Consider the following 22,216-nt stretch of genomic DNA (forward strand, 5'->3'; position numbering starts at 1 on the left):
AAGCAGCCATCCCCACTCTCCCCCACCGCCCAGCGCTTCCTTCACTTTGCTGTTAGACCTTCACTCTTGAGGCTTCCCTGGGGAAGTGCGCTGGGCTCCACCAACCTCATGTACCTTAAGGGAAAGTGTTAAGGAGTAAATAACTCCAGGGAGATGGTCGCATCTCTGATGTTTTATTTTCCCACTTTGCTGTGAGCCTATTGGGCACTGCAATTTCGCCTATACCACTTCCAACCATGTTGGTCTAGATCTAGTGCTGCCTTTAAAGATATCCTCCCTTTACTCTTTCAGGGAGAAGCCACTTAGCATCCTTTGTGGGGCATATGTCAAAAAACTCTGTGCTTGTTCTGATGACCTCAGAGCCAGTTTTCCTTCTCTACCCATTCCTTTGAATGTTTCTGAATAGCAAGGCATCCTTCGGTGAGGGGCACTTAGACACAAGGCCTGCCATTTGAATGGAAACACAGTCTTCTTGGGGGAAGGGGAAGGCTTTGGGGTCTAGTGGAAAAATACCAGGCTTTGGAGTTAGACTTCAGTTCAAGCTCTGGCTCTGCCACTTTCTAGCTGTGTGACTTTCATAAGTTACTTAACTTCTCTGAGCCTGAGATGAGGAATCTCTGAAGGAGTTATTGAGCTTGTGTGAGATTTTGACCACCCTATCCAAATAGCCCTCCCTACCACAGATACTTGCTATTCTATCACCTTGTTCATTTCCTTCAAAACTCTTATCCCAATCTGAAATGTTTCTCCCTACATATTTATCTCTTGCCTATTGTCTGTGTTGCCCTAGTTTATAAAGCCCAGGAGGGCAGGGGTCATGTCTATCTGGCTTTAAACTTCAGCCCTATTACCTAGAGCAGTTCCTAGAACATCGTAGGTGCTCAGCACTTATTTGTTGACTGAACAAATGTATGGATAACATAATCCTCAGCACGTGGTTGACACCCAGTTAAGGTAGAACGCGCTCAAACCATCTGGGTAAAGAGCCCTGGTCCTCCTCTTCCGAGCTGCCCACACTCATTCAGTCCACTCATTCTGCACATATTTCCTGAGTACCTACTATGTGCTAAGTACTGTTCTAGATTCTGGGGATACAGCAGTAAACAAAACAGACACAAATTCCTGCCTCGTGAAGCTTAAGTTTTAGTGGGCAGACAGGCAAAAGAATAAAGAAGTAAACTATAAGGAAGCCAGACTGTGAGAAGGGCTGTGGAGTGGGTAGGGAGTGCTGGGGAGGGAGGGTCAGGAAAGTCTGCCCGGAGGAGATGATATGTCAGAAAAGTCCCGAAGGAAGGGAGGGGTGAACTCACAGATTTCTGGGGGAAAAGTCTTCCAGGCAGAGACAACAGCAAGTGCAAAGATCCTGGGGCTGGATGATTGCCAGAGTGGGCTGCGGGGAGAGAGGTCACGGGGGCTGGTTGAGCGGGCCCTCGTAAACCACGGTGAGGGCTTTCCGCGTTGCACTGAGAAAGATGAGAAGAATATGGTGAGCCTTCTATTTTCTAGGGTCATTAGAGGGCTGTGTTTGTTGCTGGAAGATTCTGCAGTTGGGCTGCCCCCTGGTGAGCAGAGAGCTGTGTCAGGCCTCTACTCTCCATCCTTCTCACGAGAGCCAGTTTCTGCCGCCCTGGACACTGGCCTGGCTCTGCGTGTCACTTCCTCTCCCTGGAGTGTCCCCTGCTTGAGGCTGTAGGTTACCCTGGAAGGCAGGGGCAGGGGGTGGTGCTGCTTTTGACAGCCACTTTCAACAGCCAGTGCCGACTGAACACCTGATCGGCTTGAAGCTCCCAATTACAGGGGAGCAGCAGGAAAGGATGAGACTCAGCTTGGTCCTCAGGCTGGGGGCTGGGGTGGGGTGCGGGTCCCTGGTAACCCGGTTGGGAAGACAGGCTCTCTGAGGGCAAAGCTGAGTGATGTTGCAACATTGTAGGTATCACATACACAGTGCCCAGAGGGTTGTTACAATGGTAACAATGGCTAACAATTATGTCAGGCTACTCAGCGACAGTAAAATTAGATTTTAGGGGTCAAGCTGACACCCAAAGGGGAGCCATGGTCACACAGACTCCTGGGACCCAGTACCTGGAAGCATACGGTGATGTCCGAGAGGCCACAGCCCCCCGATTCTTCCCACCTAGGTCTGTCCCACGTCACGGGGCTCCCGGGCTCAGAGATCAGAGACCTCACAGGGTGGGAGGACCCAGGTGGCCGGCAGGGTGTAGAGCCGACCTCTGGGGAAAGGGGCTTAGAGATCCCAAGCTGAGGGCAGGTGCCTGCTCTATGGCGTCCACTTGGGACCTGGCTCAGTATCAGGGCAGAGCCTCTGGCAACCCCAGGAGCCTCTCTGGGCCTCCAGCTCCTGGTCTGTAAAGGGAGAGGCTGGCCTCCATCAGGGAACCCCCAGCTCTGCCACAGGCTGCCCTCTAGGAGGACAGGGGCTGGTGGCACTGGCTGAGCTGGCAGGGACTCCCCTGCCACACTCAGAGCGGTCCCAGTGACTTGTTAATGTTGATATTTGGAGCTTCCCCACGACTTTCAACTTAGGAAAGTGTTCTGCCTCTTAAAAAAAGCCATGAGGGACCCCTATAGAGGATTCTCCCCAGTGAAGGCCAGGCCTCTCGCGTTGAGGCCCAGTGCTTGGTTCTGTGTTTTGGAGATTTCAAGAGCATGTGGTCATCAGGGCCGTAATCACCCAGGGAAGGTCCTTGAGAAATGGGGTCTGAGGGCAGAGTCTTGGATCTTTTTTTTTTTTTTTTTTTGTGGTACGCGGGCCTCTCACTGTTGTGGCCTCTCCCGTTACGGAGCACAGGCTCCGGACGCGCAGGATCAGCGGCCACGGCTCACGGGCCCAGCCGCTCCGCGGCATGTGGGATCTTCCCAGACCGGGGCACGAACCCGTGGCCCCTGCATCAGCAGGCGGACTCCCAACCACTGCGCCACCAGGGAAGCCCTAGAGTCTTGGATCGTTAATGAGCTTTTCCTTCTCCCTACTGTTCTTAATGTCAGGTTTCATTAGGAAATGGAGTTCTGTAGCTCTGCTCTTCTACCCAGACATGCTGTTGACATAGATGCTTCTAACCAGTGGGCAGGGGAAAGAATGGTTGGCCCTCTGAGAGGGATGGGTCTCTCCAGTACCCTCTTCTCTACACAAAAGGAAGACCACTCTGAACAGGGTCTGATGAAAGGCCATGGGACACAAAGGGCCTTGGGACAGGGTGGGGTCCTGGTGATGAAGGACGCACACGGTGGTGGCAGGTGGCCCGCGGCCCCACTGTGTTCTTCCCGCACATCCAGGACCCCACCGCCTTCCTGCTCCACCTGGACACCTCTCCAGCTGGCTTTGAAATGACAGGTACGTTCCCTCCTCTTCCTCCTTCCTGGTGTCTTCTGAACAAAGAGCTCACAAGCCCTTGTTGTGTTAGGATCCTTACGCTAACCACAGGGGGGAGAGGACAGGGTCATCACAATGACAAAAATGAGGAAATGGTGCTGTTCTTTCTGCTCTGAGCTGAGCTATTGATGCGGTCTCCTCCACAGTCTCCTGGCAGGATCCCAACCACCCACTCCACTCTCACACAATCCTGAAAGGTCACTCCTGTTTCTCATCTGGTCTTCCCACCCTTGTTTGCCCGATGACCCCTGCTTATATTTCAAGTCTCACTTCCTTAGAGAAACTGCTTCTGCCATCTGATTGACGTTTTATTCCCTGTATTCTCCCATAGCAGCTTGTATTAATACTCATGCCCTGTTGTAACTGTCACCATGCAGGTCTGTCTCTAAGACCAGGCAGTGTGCTTCTGTGGGGGAGGGACACTTTGTACCCCCTCCTCCCTCGTGAATATTTTGTACTCCTACCTCTATTTTTCTCTGCTGTGCTCAGGGCAGGCATTACGAATCAATCACAGCACTCTTTTTTTTTGATGATCCCAAATTCAGCACTTCATAATCATTCTCAGCCCAGCACTTCAAGATCCAAACAATCATAACCCCCGTCAGAGGGCTCCACAGTGCTGTCTGGTCTTAGGCATTCCCTAGCAGATGTGTGTCCTGGTTCTCTTGTCACCTGAATCTCATCAACTGTTGGACTGAAAGTAGGAGAATGAGAAAGAGTGAGGTTATCCTGCAGAAATTTGCCTATTCTCATCAAGGGGAGAGAAGGAAATTGGGAACGACGGGAGGAGCTATAGGATTAAAAAAAGAAATCCAAGGTTGAAAGTAACTTTCATGTGGATGAAGCCAGATGCAGACATCCAGCCCTAAATCCTGCTTGTTGGCTAATACAGGGCATGGGCTCCTGGTATACTTCCAGAATGAAGCACCAGGAGACTAGGGGTTAACAGCTCGTAGCAAGGAGGCCAAGGTGTCATCTCATAGCCTCCACATCTCAGCTGAGAGGTGGGACATGGCTCACTCAGGCCACGATAACAGAGGCAAGTCCTACAAAGCCATATGCTTCTAACCAAGAGTTACCAACCACCAATAGAGTTTTGATAAAAAATATACGACAAGAAACCTTCCTGGTAGATTGTCGGAGTAAAACCAGAGTCTGGCGATAAAGAAAGACTGGGGGTCCCAAAGCGTGGAACCCTCTATGTAAGAGAGAGATTGCGGGCAAGGTTGGGGGCAGGTGTGGTGGGTTTGCAAAGCTCCAAAGGTCAGACAATGTGAATGCCAAGGGCAAGAAATCAAAGACTGTGAGTGGTTGGAGGTGGTTCAGTTTGAGATCCCATGTTCTCAGCTCCTGGGTTATGGAATCCATGAGAGAGGCAGACGGTGATGGCTAAAGCTAATACAAGCCTGTGGAATCCATGGGTATCACTCACGTCTTCTGCTCTCCGGTCATGTCTGCACTGACGCCATCCTCATTTCTCCAAGGCAAAGGGCCAACAGGAGACCTCCCTGCCAGGGCAAATCATCCCCAAGAGATGATTTTCCCCTTTGGCACCATGTCCTGTGTTTGCTCAGCCGCCCACATCCTGCTCGGCCCCGAACCTTGGAGCAGTCTTCCCACAAATTCACTCAAATTCTCCAAGATTAAAATCAATCCTATATTCAGGGAGCACTTGAGAGACTTCGAGGTTCACCTAGAAGGAAGTGGAAATTGCATCGCTAATGTCAGTGCTTGTGCAGCTGGGCAATAGCCAGACGGTTCATATGACAATCAATCCAACACACCTAAATTGTTCCCACAGATTAACCATCGATTGTTAGAAAAGTCACTTACTTCCTTTATCTTTACGGCAGCAGTAGAAATAGAGTACCCCGGAAGACACGCCTCCTTATAGCTAGGAACTTATAAATAGCAAGGCATTTTTATTCAAATTGAGAAGAACCCAGAAAAATGGGGATCTCTACAGTCATCCTTGAAATATGTCTTTTATTGGGTCAAGTTCTATCTACAGGTATTATATCTAATTGCTACATTTGTTAATTTCACGGCTCTAACTCCAAATCATGGCAAATTAGATCTGTTTCTTGGTGCTAGACTTTCCATCTCAAGAGTTTTCTATCAAGGGTGGGGGCAATTCTTTGCTAATCATTGTAATTGCAAGTATTTTTATTTTGTTTCTGGCTGAGAAATGCCATGGTTGTAGTTAGAAAAAGTCAATCATTATGTCAGTGTCTACAGTGAGTTACTCAACTAAGGAAATGATTGACTGGTCTTAGAAAAATCCCTGAAATTAAGGAAAAGTGTGCACTATTAAGAGGTCCTAAAACTTTGTCATCATTGGTTAAGACCTTAGTTTGTGTACTGATGAAAATGGGCAGAAAAGATTGCCCTGGAAATGCTCATCATGTGAGTTCTTTCTGCAGGTGTGTCTGGCTTATTAATTAGTATTTACAGAGCAAAATCAGATCAAGTGGCTGAGCACAGATAAGATCATTATGATAGCAAGTTTGTGTCTGTCGCTACTTTAGAGAAATGATTATTTTTTTATAAGATGTGGTTAAATTCTCTCTTTCTAAAAAATTATTTATTTATTTTTGGCTGCGTTGGGTCTTCGTTGCTGCGCACGGGCTTTCTCTAGTTGTGGCGGGCAGGGGTTATTCTTTGTTGCAGTGCGTGGGCTTCTCCTTGCGGTGGCTTCTCGTTGCGGAGCACAGGCTCTAGGCGCATGGGCTTCAGTAGTGGTGGCACGTGGGCTCAGTAGCTGTGGTTTGCAGGCTCTAGAGTGCAGGCTAAGTAGTTGTGGCGCACGGGCTTAGTTGCTCCACGGCATGTGGGATCTTCCCGGACCAGGGATCGAACCCGTGTACCCTGCATTGGCAGGCGGATTCTTAACCACCGCATGACCAGGGAAGTCCTAGAGAAATGATCTGAAGCTTAGTTAGTCAAGCATATCTTTGTGTTCTTAGAGTGTCAAGTGATAAAAGGGACACGAAAGAGCCCTGGGCAAATCAGTGAGACCTTGAATCTCAATGTCATTTTACCGAGATGCTAAGTGAACAGGACAATTAGCCAGTCTGTCTATTAGTTCTCTCTTTTTTTCTCTCTGTCTCTCTCACCCTCTGTCTCTGCCCAGGAACACGCTGACAGTTGACACCCACCTTCCCTTCTTGTCAGGAGGACCTTGGGGGGTACTGGCTCTGGACAATCTCGGGGCTGGAGATTACGCCTCCATCAAAATATTTGAAAATGGAAGGCAGTGTTCTTAGCTCCAGCTTTTATGAGTACGAAGTTAATCTCTGGACTTGCACTGGCTCTGAAAATGGGAGATTCATGTCAGCCCCTAAAGGACAGGGAGCGAATTGCCATGTCCTTATCTACAAAGGAGCTTAAGGCAGCTTCTACGCGTGTCTTGAGGGAACTTGTGGTTTGACATGATGTTATGTGCACACATATGCTATGTGCACACACATACAAGCGTGCCTGCATTTGTATTTTAGACGTAAGGATTAACCCTCTGCAAAGCGCTGGCTCTGTACCAGGTGCTCTGTGAGACAGGGTACCTATCTTCCCTTGTCTAAATCTGCTAACGAGTTAGGTATCCGCATTGCAGAAGAGGAAACTGAGGCTCAGAAAGGTTCTGTGTCCCATCCAAGGTCAGCAGTTGCTGTGGGCGGTGGGCCGGGATTTGAACCAGGAGGAGGTCTGCTGGCATTCGGGTAACGGGTAGCAGCTTTGGCCCATTAACCCCTGCTGTTCCTTGCAGAGATCTGAGGAGTGCTTGAGCCCCCCAGGGGAGCTTTGTGCTGGGGGAACCCATGCAGCAGACACTCTTCTCAGTTCCGGTCTTTGCACAAATTCTTGAGAAGGAGTCAGTGAGCTCAGGTTTGTGCAGGGCTCTAGGGGCCGTGGAACCCCTGCTGCTCCTGGCAATGTCTTTGGTTCTGCCATTTACCAGCTCTGGAGCCTCTGCAAGCCCCATTTTCTTCACTGGTAAATTGGGGTTGTGTTCCAGCTTCACAGGGTTGTATAGACCTGAGGTCACCCATGCGGTGTCTGGCACCTGGAGGGTGTGAGGGGGCCTGGGTGCCGTCCACTGTTACTCTCCTAGGCATTTTCCTCACATAACTTCCTAAATGCAAAGTGGTATCTTGGACTGGATCCTAGAAAAAGGAAAAACTGGTGAAATCCCAATAAAGTCTGGAGTTTAGTTAGTAGGAATGTACCATTGTTGATTTGGTAATTGTGACAAATGTACCTCAGTCATGTGAGACGTTAGCATGAGGGGAAATTGGGTAAGAGTATATGGGAACTCTCTGTATTTTCTGCAACTTTTCTATAACTCTGTAAAGTTATTGCGAAAGAATTTCTTTTAGCTCAACTTCCCTTGGTCCCATTTCTTCAAGGTCAATGTTTTGCAAAATAAGAAAGTTATAATTGCTTACAAACTAATTCCTAGCAAAGTGTTAATGCCTGTACTTCCCCTTTTCACAGTTTATCAGGGGTTTTGGCAATGATTAACGCCATGAAAAAAAGGAGGAAATGGAATGGAAGGACTTTAAGGCGCTGCGAGATGTCCTTATGCGGGTGACATTGGACTGGGGGAGGCACTTCTGTTATCACTTAAACAGACCTCACAGACGTCTAATTACTCCCTCGCCAGTTCTCTTGGCTGCAACTCGTTTTTACTGTGCAAAATCCCCCCCTGGGCATTATGTCACTGAGTCCAGTCTAGGTGCGGAATGTTACAGAAAGGAGGTAAAGTCCAAGGCCGTGCCCCAGGACCGAGTCCCAAAGCGTCACAGCCTGGCACCGGGACCCTGCGTTCCTGCCCGGCCATCCTCTCCAGCCTCCTGTGTCTCTCCAGACCCCCACCTGGGTTTCAGTTCCCACTTGCTCCCTGCTGTTTTCCACCCCATGATTTTATTTGTTCTACCTGTTTTCCAGGACACTTGGTAGCGGGATGTCTCACAGTACAAAGCAACCTGTCCCGCCCGCCTCAGGCCACGCAGTAATGCTGCCTCTTGCCATGGTGACTGCGCTCACGCTGTTCCCTCCACCTGGAACGCAGTCTTATTCTTCCCCTCCTCTGGCTAAATCTAGCTGCTCTTTTTAAATACGATGGACACTGTCCCATCCAGGAACCCTAACATGTACTCTCAACACACACACACACACACACACCACACGCACGCAGTGTGTCACCCTGTGGTTGCCATTCGTATTCTCCCATAACATCTTAACTCTTACGCTAGATCATCTGTGGATTTTTCTAGAGATCCTGCTATGCCGGGAGTCCCTGGAGTGCAGGGGCCACACCTTGCTCACTTAGGACAACACAGTGCATCACCAGGAGCCTACCAAAGGCTCCCGCTGATGGTAATGGACGGGCAGGAGAGAGGGTGCTTGTGCCCTGAGACATCCCCTCTGTGCCCTGTGCCAGGTCCCGTGAAGTATTTCTCTTCCCTTACGTATAGTTTATGGGGAGCCAGACACCGTATCAGGAACAATACTGACCACAGCCTCTCCATTACTAAATATTATTATTTCAGACTGTGTTGCTTTCTGACAAGTTGAAATGGAATCTCAGTGTTTTCACTTGAATTTTGGGAAGCAGTGGAGCTGAGCTGTGAGCACACTTGCTCTGGGATCAATGCACTCAACTTCCAGCATCAGTTTCACTCTGTCACAGCTGTGTGACCTTTGACGAGTTGTTTTCCTTCCCTAAGCCTTGGATTTCTCTTCTATAGAACAGATTGTGTAATAATTCTACCATAAAGGATATTGTGAAGATAAAATGAGATACTACAGGTAGACCACTTAGCTTAATGCCGGAATGTCCTAATCGCTAAAAGGTATGAGCATCTCCCCTCCCTACCTCTCCCCTCTCCCCTCCTTCTTTTTCTCTCCTCTTCCTCCCTCTCGGCTTTATCCTTAGCATCATTTTTTCCTTATCTTCTTTTTCATCCTTGTTCTTTTCTTTTAGGCTACAACCCCATTTCCCTAAAAGATTCTTCCCCTAAAAGAATCTGCCTCCTACCTTACCTGCCACCTCATTTCATGCCTTCAGCCTCAAACCACAGCTTTTAACGCATAGTGTGGAAAATGTAGGAGCTAGAGAAAAACAGAGAAAAGGTGAAAACTCTCATCATCCTATCACTCGAGATTGCCTTTGTTAAAATATGTATTTCTTTCAGATTATGTGTGTATGCAGTGATATCATTTTTTCTGGCTGCAACTGTGCGGCATGAGGGACCTTAGTTCCCTGACCAGGGATCGAACCTGTGCCCCCTGCAGTGGAAGCTCGGAGTGTGAGCCACTGGACCACCAGGGAAGTCCCTAAGTGATATCTTTTCATATACAGTCTTTCTATAGTTTATATTCTGAACATTTTAACATGCAGTCATGGTTTTGGAGACTGACGTTTATTCAGGTTTTCTCCTTATTTTTTTTTTTTAATTTCAGCTTTATTGAGGTACAATGACCAAGAAATTTATAGGATATTTAAAGAGTATCTCGTGGTGATTCGATATGCATATGCATTATGAAAATATTCTCCCCCACCTAGTTAATGAACATATCTATAACCTCACATTTTTATCTTTTATTTTGGTGAGAGCATTTAAGTTCTACCCTCTTAACAAATTCCAACTGTACAATAAATACAGTGTTATCAACTATAGTCCCCATGTTTTACATTAGATCCTGAGAACTTATTCATGGTATCAGTGAAAGTTTGTACCCTTTTACCAACCTCTCCCTATTTCTTCCACCCCCTTTCAGGTTCTTTCTGTAATTATAATGGCTAATACTGTGAAGATAATGTTTGTTCATGCATCTTTGTCCACATTAAGTAAATTATGATTTCCTTTGGCTAGGTTCTTAGAAGTGGAATTACTAAGTCAAACAACAGTGAGCGGCCCGCTTACCACGAAAATCTTGACTGAATTGTTGGGTGAAAAACGGTTTACAGTCATTTTAATTTGCATTTCTTTGTTTACAGTGAAGGTGAATGTTTTTAAGCCATTTACATTCCTTTTCCTTGAAGTGTCTGTTTATATCCTTTATCCATTTATCTTGTGTGTGTGAAAGCTAGTATCATCTTTGTTGATTTATATAAACTCTCTCTATAATTTGGATGTTAATACTTTGTCCATTACATTGATGACAAATATTTTCCCAGTTTGTTGTTTGCCTTTTAATTTTGATTTTCTTCCACACAAATATTTTACATTTTTACAAAATTAAATTTATTGCTATTTTCCTTTGTGATTTCCTGTTGATTTAACACCTAGAAATTTCACAGAAACCGGATAAACATTTAATTAGTTTCCTGTCTTGGTGTGTTTAAAAACATCTAGTTCTTCTGTTCTGAAAATTATTTTGCTTTCTGGTGTGAAATAGGTATCTAAAATAATTTTTAAAGTATTTAAAATTTTAAACTTTGTTTAATTTTATGGCTTTATTTTGAATATTTTGGAGCTACTAATAATTTTTTGAGTGCTGACTACATGGCAAACACTATAGTAAGCACCTGATGTATTTTTCTGACTGTCTTCGCAATAACCTTGTGAAGTAGGTTAGTGTAACTACCTTTTCACAGATGAGGAAACGAGGACTGAGTGAGAATTAATGAATTGCCCAAGTTTAGAGACCAAATAAGCAGCAGGGCTAGAATTTGAACCTAAGTCACCTGTCTCCCAGGTTCATAGGTGGACAAGACCTCCCAGCCCCACTCTCACTGCCCCCACCCCTGCCTCATCAGTATTGTTTTCTTTTTCAAGAACTTATCAGTCATTTTTAGCCTATTTATTTTTCCTGCTAAACTTCAGAATCTTTTTTTTTGTTTTTTGTTTTTTGTCGTGGTAAGCAGGCCTCTCACTGTTGTGGCCTCTCCCGTCACGGAGCACAGGCTCCGGACGCGCAGGCTCAGCGGCCATGGCTCACGGGCCCAGCCGCTCCGCGGCACGTGGGATCTTCCCGGACCGGGGCACGAACCCGTGTCCCCTGCATCGGCAGGCGGACTCTCAACCACTGCGCCACCAGGGAAGCCCCCAGAATCATTTTTTAAAGAACCAATCAATCCAAGAAAAACCTTTGGATGGAAATTATATCAAACCTATGAATTAGTTTAGAATGACTGATTTTCCTATATTCAGTCCTTCCATCCAGAAACCCGATTCATCTCTTCATTTGCCAGGAGAGAGCCACGAAGCTTCACATAGAGTTTGTAGTTTTATTCTCATGAGTTTATTTCGAAAGGAAAGTTTATTCATCATGTCTTTACTTCCTTGGAGCTCATTTTCACCCACATCTTCCCCTCTGCCTGGCGCACGTCCGCTTGGACGTCCAGGTCCCGTTCCAGGAAATCTCGCGTGATCTTCTGCCGGACTCCTGGACGTCCGGCAATCAGAGCCCTCAGTCTCCTGTCCTGTAATTGCTTACCTGCAGGCCTCGACCACTAGAGCCAATTACCAGCGGCGGCATCATGTAATCTCAGCATTCCCCCGGCTTCCTGGAGTCTAGCATGCAGGAGGTGCCAGTAAATGATTGTTGAATGAATTATTCCCTATCACTGTGTCGAAACGCTCTTGCTGCAGGACACCGAGCGGTTTTCAAACCTTAGTGTGTATCAGAATCACCTCGAATGCCTGTTAAAAACATATATTGTTGGGCACCACCTCCAGGGTAAATTCTTAAGTCTGGGGGAGGCCTAAAAATGTGCATTTTGTACAAATTCCCACATGCTGGATGGTGCTGCTGATTCATGGAACCGTTTTAAGAGCCATTGTTCTAAAGGAACACTTTTCTAACGTAACTGGGTCCGGTAGTTGGTTGGTTTTTCAAAAATGTTGTTTAAAATGGGGAAATCATAAAATATGATACAGACACATTTTAAATGTTTCATTTTATCTTAAAACATATAAACACACCTTGATTTGCCAATTTGTTGCTGTAGGCTTTTCTCTCAGTAGGGATCTTCTGCAATTCTGCAATGTCTTTCTTACAGAAACTACGTCCATTTGGCATTATCTATAATTTCTAATTTTAGCTTCTCTAAAGTAGAGCACGAAATGAAAGACATTTGCAAAGCAGTATGAGGGGAGAAGTTCTATTACTTTACATATCCTTCTACTTTTTACTGTTTAACCCACTTGATGTCTTTTAGCAACTTGATTTTATTTTATTTCCAAAGCATTCAGCCTTATTTTTTTTAAAGGCATCTTTCTTTTTGTACCCATATTTGATCAATTTACTTAATATTTAATCTAATGCCAGGTACAACCAGCATAAACAGGTTCAGGACTCACACCTGCCTTTAATCGATCACACAGCTTGGTTGGAGTGAAAGATGCCAAGTGTACTAGACATTAGCATACCAGCCCTAGTGTTCAGTAGGTTTACAGAGAGGATGGAGAGCCTCAGTGGATCTGGCTAGTGGGTTACATATAGGGTAGTTAAGACAACTTCTTGTCTACTGCCACCTATGAGATGCCTTTCATCTAGAGTAGCCGGATATCGTAAGTAACAATACAATGCACCCAGTTAAATTCGAATTTCAGATAAATTTTTTTTCTTAAGTATACATATATCCCATGTAATATTGCAGACATACTTATATTAAGGCAGTATTCATTGTTTATCTGAAATTCAAATTTAACTGGGCATCCTGTGTTTCATCTGGCAACTCGACTTCCACCCTGTTTTCTCCTGATGTATGTCTATGTCTTCTTCTAAGCCTTGTTGAAATATCCTCTCCTCTCTGGATTCCTCCTGTCCTTCTCCTAAGCCCGGGAATTGTTTCTTTTGAGATTTCCATTCCCCTTCCACTGTGTTCCTCATTGGCCAAGATGGAGAGTTACTGGTTAGCAAGTCTGGCTGCCAGGTGGCCTCTGAGCTCCAGAGGACTACACCTTACCCTCTTTGATGGATCCCTACTGTCCTGTGCCCCCTGTGCGGTCAGAGACTGGTCCATATTCCCTGAGTGAATCAATTAATGAATGATGGGTCCAGCTACCCTCCAAAGCAAAGAGTAATGCAACGTTCTCCCCTGCTTGAATTAGATGGTGGGAGGGTGGGTCCGGATTTAATTCTTGTTTTCGGAAGACTCTCATTTGGCTATTTTTCCTTGTATTTTCAGCAACATCAAGAGTGAGTGACACCAGAGAAACTGCTTTTTGGGAGACACAGACACTCAGCTCCGGTAACTCTCAAACTTGGGAGCCGGGCGATTGTGGTGCCCAAGGCCACCCCCAAGAACTCAGGAGGGACTGCTGCAGAGAATCCTGCTGGGTTTTAGATGTAGGACAGGTCCTCTGAGGGGGTCCACCTGGACCCTTAGCTCCTTCCTTGTGAGGTGCCATACTGACCATAAGATAGGCCCCAAGTTTCCATGCAAGTCTCTGTCCAGCCACACTTCTTTCCTAAGGTCTCTGTCCCCCAGACTGCCCCACTGGGTGTCCAGCAGGGGTTACAGACAGCAGGGCAGCAGGGGCAGACAGGGACAGCAGCATCTAACTGAGCCTCTCTGGATATAATCACATTTCTCTTCTTTTCTAGAACTGTTAACAGGTCTTGGGGAAATAGTGAATACCCCTGCCTCAGTCAATGCTTTAAAGGCTAACTTCTTCTGCTCCCTAATTCCTCTTTTATTCTAGTCCTGTGCATGCATGAGCATACCTGCCTGTGCAAAACTGCAGACCATGATTTGGGCCAAATAATACAAACTTTAAAAATATATACACTGGGAGGCAGAATAGTGAAATGGTTAAGAGCAACTGTCTGAGCACAAATCCTGCCCTGTCACTTACTAGTCAGTTGATTTGGGTCACCTACCCAAGCCTCAGTTTCCCTATGGGGTTGTACGAGGATTAACTAAGATGACACATATAAAACTCTTGAATATGACCCCAGGTCCCCAGGTTAGAAAATGTACAAAATCTTCTGCCATGATTAAGCTTTTAAAAATCAGCACCCTTGGGTGCCTGTGAAGGAGGAGAAGAGATGGCACAAGTGTGGACTTTTGAGGCATTTTAGAAGCAAGCCTAGACCTCTCATTGCACTAGAGCCTCAAGAAATCTTTTCAATTTGAATTAAATTTCAAAAACAGATTCCAGATTTGTTGATGTTGAGTTACATGCAGTTGTTACGTCTTTACTTCAGAGTCAACTATAAGAAAAGCAATGGCTCAAAGGTGGATTTCTTGGTTAGGGTTCCCTGTGCGTGAAGCATGCATGCGTCTGATTTTTCTTTTATTCCTTTATAGTTTCTGAATCAGATCTTCCCAGAACAAGTGGTAAGTACTTTGAAAACAGCATCCTGTATTTGGTTTAAAATTTATTTATCCTTCTATACAGTTATTTATATCTTAAAGAATAAACACTGCCTCACTGGACTTTAATGAATGGTATGAGGATCGCATACGTATATGATCTGTGTCCTTTACGGAAATACAAGGGCAATAGAAACTTCCTTCAGCTACAGCATAAATGGACCATGTGGTTATCTAGTTAGGTTCTTCTTCAATTTTAATTTGCCTTTGCCTCAAACTTCAGTGCACATCAGAATCAACTAAGATATTTGGCTGAATGCAGGTCCTTAGAGTTCACCTCCCCACTCCAGACACTCGGATTTGGCTGGTCTGGGGTGGGGCTCAGGAATCTGCATTTTTATATAACTGAAAATAAGGATGGTCTGCAGACCGCACTTTGAGCAAGCATGCTGCATGGCCCAGGACTGAATGAAGTTTTCATGTTTACAATGTAATTATGGGACTTTGCTAAAAATTTCCAAAGCAAGCAACAGAAGATACGTGTATATAGTTTAAGGGCTACCTTTTTAAACTTATTTTTTCTTGATGTCTGTATTTTGCTTAATGTCAAGTAAATGCAGATTTTTAACATTTTCCCAAATGGTTATTGGCTACATCATAAGTCTGACTTGTTGATGTAAAGACTTCTCCATAAGTGAATTGCAGAGATTGAAATTTTACACATCTTTCACAATGGCTTCCACATCCATGCCACCTCACTTGGCCAGAAGAGGTCCTACCAGGGATCCTTCTAAACAGGAGAAGTCCCTGCAGGGACTCAGGGTCCAGTGGAAAGATAGACATTAATCTCTGAGCACACAGTTACAACTACAGCTGTGACGGGTGCTGCAGCAAGAGGTCCAGAGCAAGAGAGACATGCTCAAGCCATCAGAGAGAGCAGCCCCGAGGAAGCCACAGGTAAACTGAGGTCCGGGGCTGATGGTGGAGTTAGCCAGACAGAGGAGGAAGGGTGTTTTTCTGTTACTCATTGGCACTGTTGCCAGGAACTTGAGGGAATAGATACAGACTTAGGTTGACAGTAGCCACCCTCCCCCTGCAGTCAGATACTCCCGCTCCCCATGCTTAGCCATCCTTATATCGTGTAGCTAACCACGACAGTAGTCACCCTCCCCCTGCAGTCAGATACTCCCGCTCCCCATGCTTAGCCATCCTTATATCGTGTAGCTAACCAGAATAGCGTGCTGATGGGAGGTTATCTCTAGGTCCCATTCCCCAAACTGTGCCTTTGATACATTTTATGAAGCTCTAGAAAAAAAAGGCTTCTGATCAACAAAGTTTGGAAGTGTCACCTGCCATTGGTGGTAGAACACCGTTTGTCTTTTGGGGCAAATGGGTGAAGAGCAGGTGTGTGGGCAGCTGCAGTCAGACTCGGTTCTTGTCTGCTTTCTAAGTCCTCGTCTAAATCTGCATGGAGATGATGGAGGCAAATCCAGAGATGTATCCATGTGCACATCTCCCGGATGCTCATCCTTGGTCATGTCTCAAACTGACGCATCAAGCAGTGAGCAGCCTGGCACAGTCTCCACTTTGTGCTATCCTGTCCCTCCGTACCATCCCCTTAGGCTGGACATCCTCCCCTTCGTCCACGGAGAGGGCTCAGACAAGGCTCCCATCCACAAAATCCTTAAACTTCACTGAGATAGATGCATTCTGTATGGCAGAAAAGATAGTACCTGAGAGCATGGAATAAGCTGGGTGCTTCCTGAGCATAGATCACATCCTGTGACTATAACTGGTGTTAGAGGGCCTGGAAAGGAGACACGTACTTTATTACATCTAATATTACTGAACACCCCAGATCCAACCCACTTGTTTTAAAGGTCTATTGCAAAACCCCAAACACTTTCAGCAAGAATGCTGCAGGCACAGAAACCCAACATTGAACCACAGCACCCCGTGGCATGATTGTGAGGTGAACGTCAAGCCAGTTTCTGTGTCTGTAGATCATTTACAAACAGCAGAATCGCCTAAGATGAATTTGATTTCTTTCTAGATCCGTGGGTTCTCCACACCACAGATAATGGTAAGATATTTTTTCTTTATTTGTCTTCCCTGGGGTTTTGCTCGCTGGCTGGGTCGGCCAGGGTTACTTGAGGCTGAGTGCAGTCTTGGCCACAGAGCAAGTGCCTGCCCTTTAGAACGCAGGGATGGAGAGGGAGGGGTCAAGGGTTCAGAGATCCTCTGCGTGTCCCAGACACATGCTCAGCCAGTTTCATCTGCCGTTCTCCTTCCTTCTTCTCTCTGCCTCTCAGTTATTCATTGAATGAGATTACCTTCAGCTTGGTGTCAGGAGAGAGAGGTGAAAAACAAATCAGTGTCTCTTCTCACCATGAATGTCAGTTCTATCAAAGATAGCTAACATCTCCCAAGCATTTGCTTTGTACCCTGCACAAAATTATTTTCATACACCAAATGAGTTAATATATAAAAAAGCATTTAAAAGACTGGCTACGAGCTTCCCTGGTGGCACAGTGGTTGAGAGTCCGCCTGCCAATGCAGGGGACACGGGTTCGTGCCCCGGTCCAGAAAGATCCCACATGCCGTGGAGCGGCTGGGCCTGAGAGCCATGGCTGCTGAGCCTGTGCGTCCGGAGCCTGTGCTCTGCAACGGGAGAGGCCACAACAGTGAGAGGCCCGCATACCAAAAAAAAAAAAAAAAAAAAAAAAGACTGGCTGGCACATAATAAGTGCTCAACTAATGCACATAGTAAGTGCTATTATCATGAAATCTTTCCAACAACACTGAGGGAAGTAGTATCATCACCTTCCTTGTGCAGATAGGGAAACCGGGGCATTGTTAGGTAACTTGTCAAGTTCTGTGTCTAAGGTCACATGGTGGGTCAGTGGCTGGGTAGAGATTTGAACCCAGAACAGGTGCCTTTGCCTCTGTCCAGGATTCTTTCTAAATGTATCATCTCTTCTCCTCTGCTCAGTGAGAATACGCACACTTTGCACCGAATTTGATATGTCAGGGTCCTTCATGTGCTCACTTAGGGCAGCTGACCCTGCCATTGGGTCTTAGCTGTTTTGAGGCCAATCCCTGCCCTTTCAGAGCATGCCCTGAGAGTCCAGAAATGTCCTGGGAGGGACTTGAGGGACAGCTTTCTGATGATTGACCTCCAGCAAGGCACAGGCCGAGGCTGAGATCTCTTCTGCAGGGACCTTTCACAGGAGTGACCAGAAGGGGACAGCAGGAGGGGCTAAGGGAGCCCAGAATGCACCTTGGGAAAACCCAACAGATAGTCCATTTGGCCTTTCCTCTCTCTTTCCCCGACCCCTACCCTGACAACAACCATGGGCGCCACCTGCCCCTTTCTCTTCCATCCCATTCTAACCTCTCTGATCACTCCCCGACCAAAAATTTCTCATAACCTCAGACTAACCACTGACAAGGCTCCTGTTGTCAGGACGCTGGGCTGGATCCCTCAAAACCTGCTGCCTGTTTTCCTTGTGTCATCAGCGTGGGTGATTCCACAGGACCATGGCAGGCAGGAGCACGGTGCCCTGTCTGGGGGAGACAGATGAATCAGCTCAGCACAGGAACTGACACAGAGTAGGCACCTCAGGAATGCTGGTTGAGTCAGTGGGTGTGGATGGATTCGAGACAGGAAGGGCAGGGGCAGGGAGACGAATAGGCAGGCCCCCGGGGAAGGCCAGGCTCAAGAGAAGGAAGACCTAACCTCGCAAAATGGCAGTGGAGTAAAAACGGAAAGACGACCTTGGTGACAGACTGGGTATAAGGGGTGGGGAGAAGGAGGAATCAAATATTACGCCCACATTCCCGACACAGTTAATGTGGAACGTGATGACACTGCTGGTTCAGATGGAGGAAAGAGCCTGTGTTCAGTGTGGGCCAGGGTCGGCCAGGGGAGGGGATGGGATCTAGGAGGCCATTTGAAAACGTTGGTCCAGAGCTTGGGGCTGAGCTGGTCAGGGCTGATCAGGGCTGGAGAGGTGGAACTGGGGGTCTTCTTCCTGGAAAGCTCTCAGAGTCCATGAGGCCCTCCAGGTGGGGGAGAGAAGAGGGCTGAGACGGCGCTGGGGGAGCCACCATATATAAGGTCCTGAGAGAGGAGAAACGTTGGTCCAGGAGAGGGGACAGTGGTCAGAGGAGGGAGGGCAGAGGGTGCCAGCTGGTGAAAGGCGGGGCGGCAGAGAGCGTGACGGCAAGGGCTTTCCACCGTGTCCACGCAGGGTGGCTGGGGAATGGAGGTGACCGGTGTCAGGGCCGGGTGGAGCTCCTGTACCAAGGCTGCTGGGACACCGTGTGTGACGGCAGCTGGGACGCCCGGGATGCAGACGTTGTTTGCCCACAGCTCGGCTGTGGCCATTCACTGCCGGCCCTGGGTGGGACCCACCCTGGTCAGGGCACAGGGGACGTTCTTGTGGGCACCGTGCACTGCTTGGGAAGGGAGCACCCCCTGCCCCGCCCAGTTGCCCCACAGCGGGTGGTGCGACCGTGAACGTGGCCATGGGGAGCACGCTGGAGTCGGGTGCTCAGGTAGCACAGACGTCACTGGCACTGTCACCTGTGCCACCCTGAGGACAGGGCTCCCAAGGTCCTCAGTGTCGTGACACATACCCAGGGCACTCTGCAGTTTACCTGATCTACTCTTATTTGATGTTAGGGGGCAGGTGTCATTGTCCCTTCTCACAGATAAAGAAATGGAGGTTCAGAGAGGGCAGGCGACTTGCCTGAAGTCCTAAAGCTTCAGGCAAGTCGCCTGAAGTGGTGGAGATGGGTTTTAGTCTCGGCACCCCCAGAGCTTGCTGGTGCCATCCCCCGGGGCACACGATCCTGTGAACAGCATCACAACCATCCCTGGCCTCGGATGACCAAACACCTTCCTAAGTGGTACCTTCTCATCCTTTTAAATGCGAGGAAGAAGGATTGGGGAGTTTTGGTCTTTAAAACTTAAATCTATATCAAAAGCAAACTAAGCAGTAACCAATATGTTCTCTTTATCGGTGATTAAATGACAAATGAAGGATATGTACAGCCTCCGTGAAGAAGAGAAATTCTCCCTGACTTAACCTAGCAAATCTCAACATTTCTCCTTTATGCTCAGAGTGCTGGTGGGTCTTCTAGCACCAACGGGTCCTTTAATCCACAAAGAAGCCTCTAAGGATGTCACCCGTCTTGTGTGCCCCAAAGGGGAGTTTCTAGTCAAATCATCCATCTTTAGAGTAACCTCTGGCATTTACTATGTGGACTGCTGTGTGTACATACATGTCACTATGCACAGAATGTGACCGTGATAACCCAGCTGTCACATGAGAATGTGTTCCCCAAGAGAGCAGTCGCTTTGGAGCACGTTATTTTGACATTTGGGGCTGCATCTTTGGAACCTGCCTTTCCTCCTAGCTGGGGCCACATTCAGGCATATCTCAGTGATGGTAGGTATTGTCATTTGAGACTACGTTTGAGCCATAGAAATAGGCAGTTGGTATTTGAAGTTTAATCTTGTGGATAGATTTGGGCTGTTCATCAAAGGGTGATATTTGGGATGGACATTGTGGAAGCATAGGAGGTGGTGAATGTCCAGAACCAAGAATGTCCCTGGTGGCCTCCAACATTGAATGAAGGCTGACAGAGTGACAGAGAGATAGGTTCTCAGCCTTTGGGCAGTGGGCAGAGCTTCCGGATCTTTGCATCCAGCCCCTTTTCTGAGCCAAGGCGCAGAGGGTCGACCCTCCTGGAGGAGAGCCAACATCGAATGACCTTTCCTTCTCTCCACTCTGTAGCTTTGTTTGTCACGGAGGAACCCTCAACAGCAAGTGCAGCAGAAGGTAAAGTTTTTTATGTGGGATCCCTGTGGGCTCATTACCTTTCTGCACCCAGAGGTCCATCTCTGATCCAGAAGAGGTGCAGAAGCTGTAAGAGATGGGGGTGCTCAGCTTTCAAGGGTGGGGACTTCTGAACAAGGCCTCAGGTCTGAAAAGGTATCTCTTCCCTGGACCTTGACTCTGAGAGACGGGAGGAATCAACCTGCAGAGGTATCTCCAAGGAGCTCCAAGATGGAGCTTGGTGTTCTGTCTCCAAGAGAGTCTTATTGCCCATGCTCAGAGCCTACCGTGTGGTCCTCACCAATGCATGTTGACCTCTGGTCAGCCTAGGGTCCTGGGTCTCTGGCTGCACAGCCTGGAGAGGCAGGTGCATACCTGTTGAGGGGGCCACCTTGTCTGTGCCTTTGGCTGAGCCCATATGAGGCCACATTGATTTCTTTGCACTATACAGGAACCATGACCCTTCAGCCTGTGGACATCAGAGGTCCCGTAAACCCCCCTGGGGGTGCCCCAAGTAGGAGAGCTGGGAGGTCAGCCAGTAGAGCCTGAGCTTCTGGTAGCCTGGGCTTGGGGAAGGAAAGTCTCTGTTCATTTCCCTGTGATGAAGGTTAACTCGTGGCCACGTTCAAAGTGACCCCCTGCCCGGGGAACTGTGGCCATTAGAAATGGTGTGAGTCTGGAACCTGCCTTAGGCCTGTGACCTCAAGAGAGACATGAGGCGGTGTCCTTGTGCCGTCCTCATCCCCCTTTGCCCCTGTGGTGCCCCTTGTGTGCAAGGTGTCTGATCTGCCTTCTCTCTCTCGCAGCTGCCAGGCCCCAGTCCACGCTCCTGCCAAGTGAGTCCTGCTGCCTCTTGACTCCGGGCTGTCCCCTCCCTCCCCACTCACCTCCACAGACTCCAGCCAGGAGCCCCAGGCGGGGCGATTGGACGTTTGCCCCCTCTCAATACCTGCCCTGGTCACTCTAGAGCGAGCAGACGCTTCCAGAGGAGCCATAGCACAAGGACCCTCGGGTCTGGCTCAGCGATTTAAGGACACTGTGGCTACACAGTGTCTCCCCAGAGCTTTGGGTGACAGGGAGCCTGTCCTGGGGTCATTTCTGCTCGAAAGCATTGTCTAGACCAAGAGTTATGTGTGCTGGGAGAACAGGGCTTTTTCATGTCCCACACCCCCGGCGGAGTCTAGGGGATGCTATTGCCAAAAGGGAAAGGTGCCCTTGATGGCTTACAGACTGGGGTCCTCTCAGAGCCGACTCAGTCAACAGAGTTCCAGTGTAAAAGGTGCACGTGTGAGTGTGGTGAACACAGTTGAGAAGGCGGAGGGGTACGGGAGCGGGTGGCTGTGTGGACTGGTAACGAGCCTGCTAGGACACTGGGGCAGGAGCTGGACCCCAGGCAGAAACTCTGGGGCGCCTGGATGAGCCTCACCCTCATTGCAGCTGGGCTGGTGGACTTGGGGTCCTACCTTAACCACCTGGGCTCCTCCTTGCTGTTCCCACAGGGAGTTAAGGCGGTAGCTCCGGTGGCTGGTCGCACTGGTGGCCGGTCGCAGGCATGCCAGGGACTTTCATATTCAGGAAAGTAAGCCCTCAGGTCCAGGCGGTCAGGCACAGGAAGTGAGACAGAACGAGGGGCCCCAGTGGACTGAGTCGTCGATGGTGGGCACACACTCCCCACGCGGAGGTCCTAAGAGAAGTGTCAGCAACGTGTGA

The 22,216-nt window shown here is 48.0% G+C and overlaps 1 protein-coding gene across 19 annotated transcripts in view; it reads left to right on the plus strand.

Moving 5' to 3' along the window:
- Window positions 1–5,075: 5,075 nt before the first annotated feature.
- DMBT1 (deleted in malignant brain tumors 1) overlaps window positions 5,076–22,216 on the plus strand; it is a 64,355-nt gene continuing 47,214 nt past the window's right edge. For 3 of the 19 annotated variants that reach the window (XM_089898283.1, XM_089898296.1, XM_089898294.1), the window contains exons 1-6: window positions 5,084–5,402; window positions 13,530–13,592; window positions 14,655–14,684; window positions 16,714–16,743; window positions 20,465–20,509; window positions 21,313–21,342. In XM_089898283.1, the coding sequence (XP_089754409.1) occupies window positions 5,342–5,402; window positions 13,530–13,592; window positions 14,655–14,684; window positions 16,714–16,743; window positions 20,465–20,509; window positions 21,313–21,342 (259 nt within the window). In that variant the 5' untranslated portion in view covers window positions 5,084–5,341. Of the gene's footprint in view, window positions 5,403–13,529; window positions 13,593–14,654; window positions 14,685–16,713; window positions 16,744–20,464; window positions 20,510–21,312; window positions 21,343–22,216 lie in introns of all 19 variants that reach the window. The other 16 variants (XM_089898293.1, XM_089898292.1, XM_089898285.1 and 13 more) reach the window with 13 other exon arrangements.

Source organism: Delphinapterus leucas, chromosome 16, assembly GCF_059928025.1.
Source record: "Delphinapterus leucas isolate spDelLeu-1000000601 "Yukka" chromosome 16, BTC_Dleu_Yukka2, whole genome shotgun sequence".
In the NCBI taxonomy this organism is placed as follows: domain Eukaryota; kingdom Metazoa; phylum Chordata; class Mammalia; order Artiodactyla; family Monodontidae; genus Delphinapterus; species Delphinapterus leucas.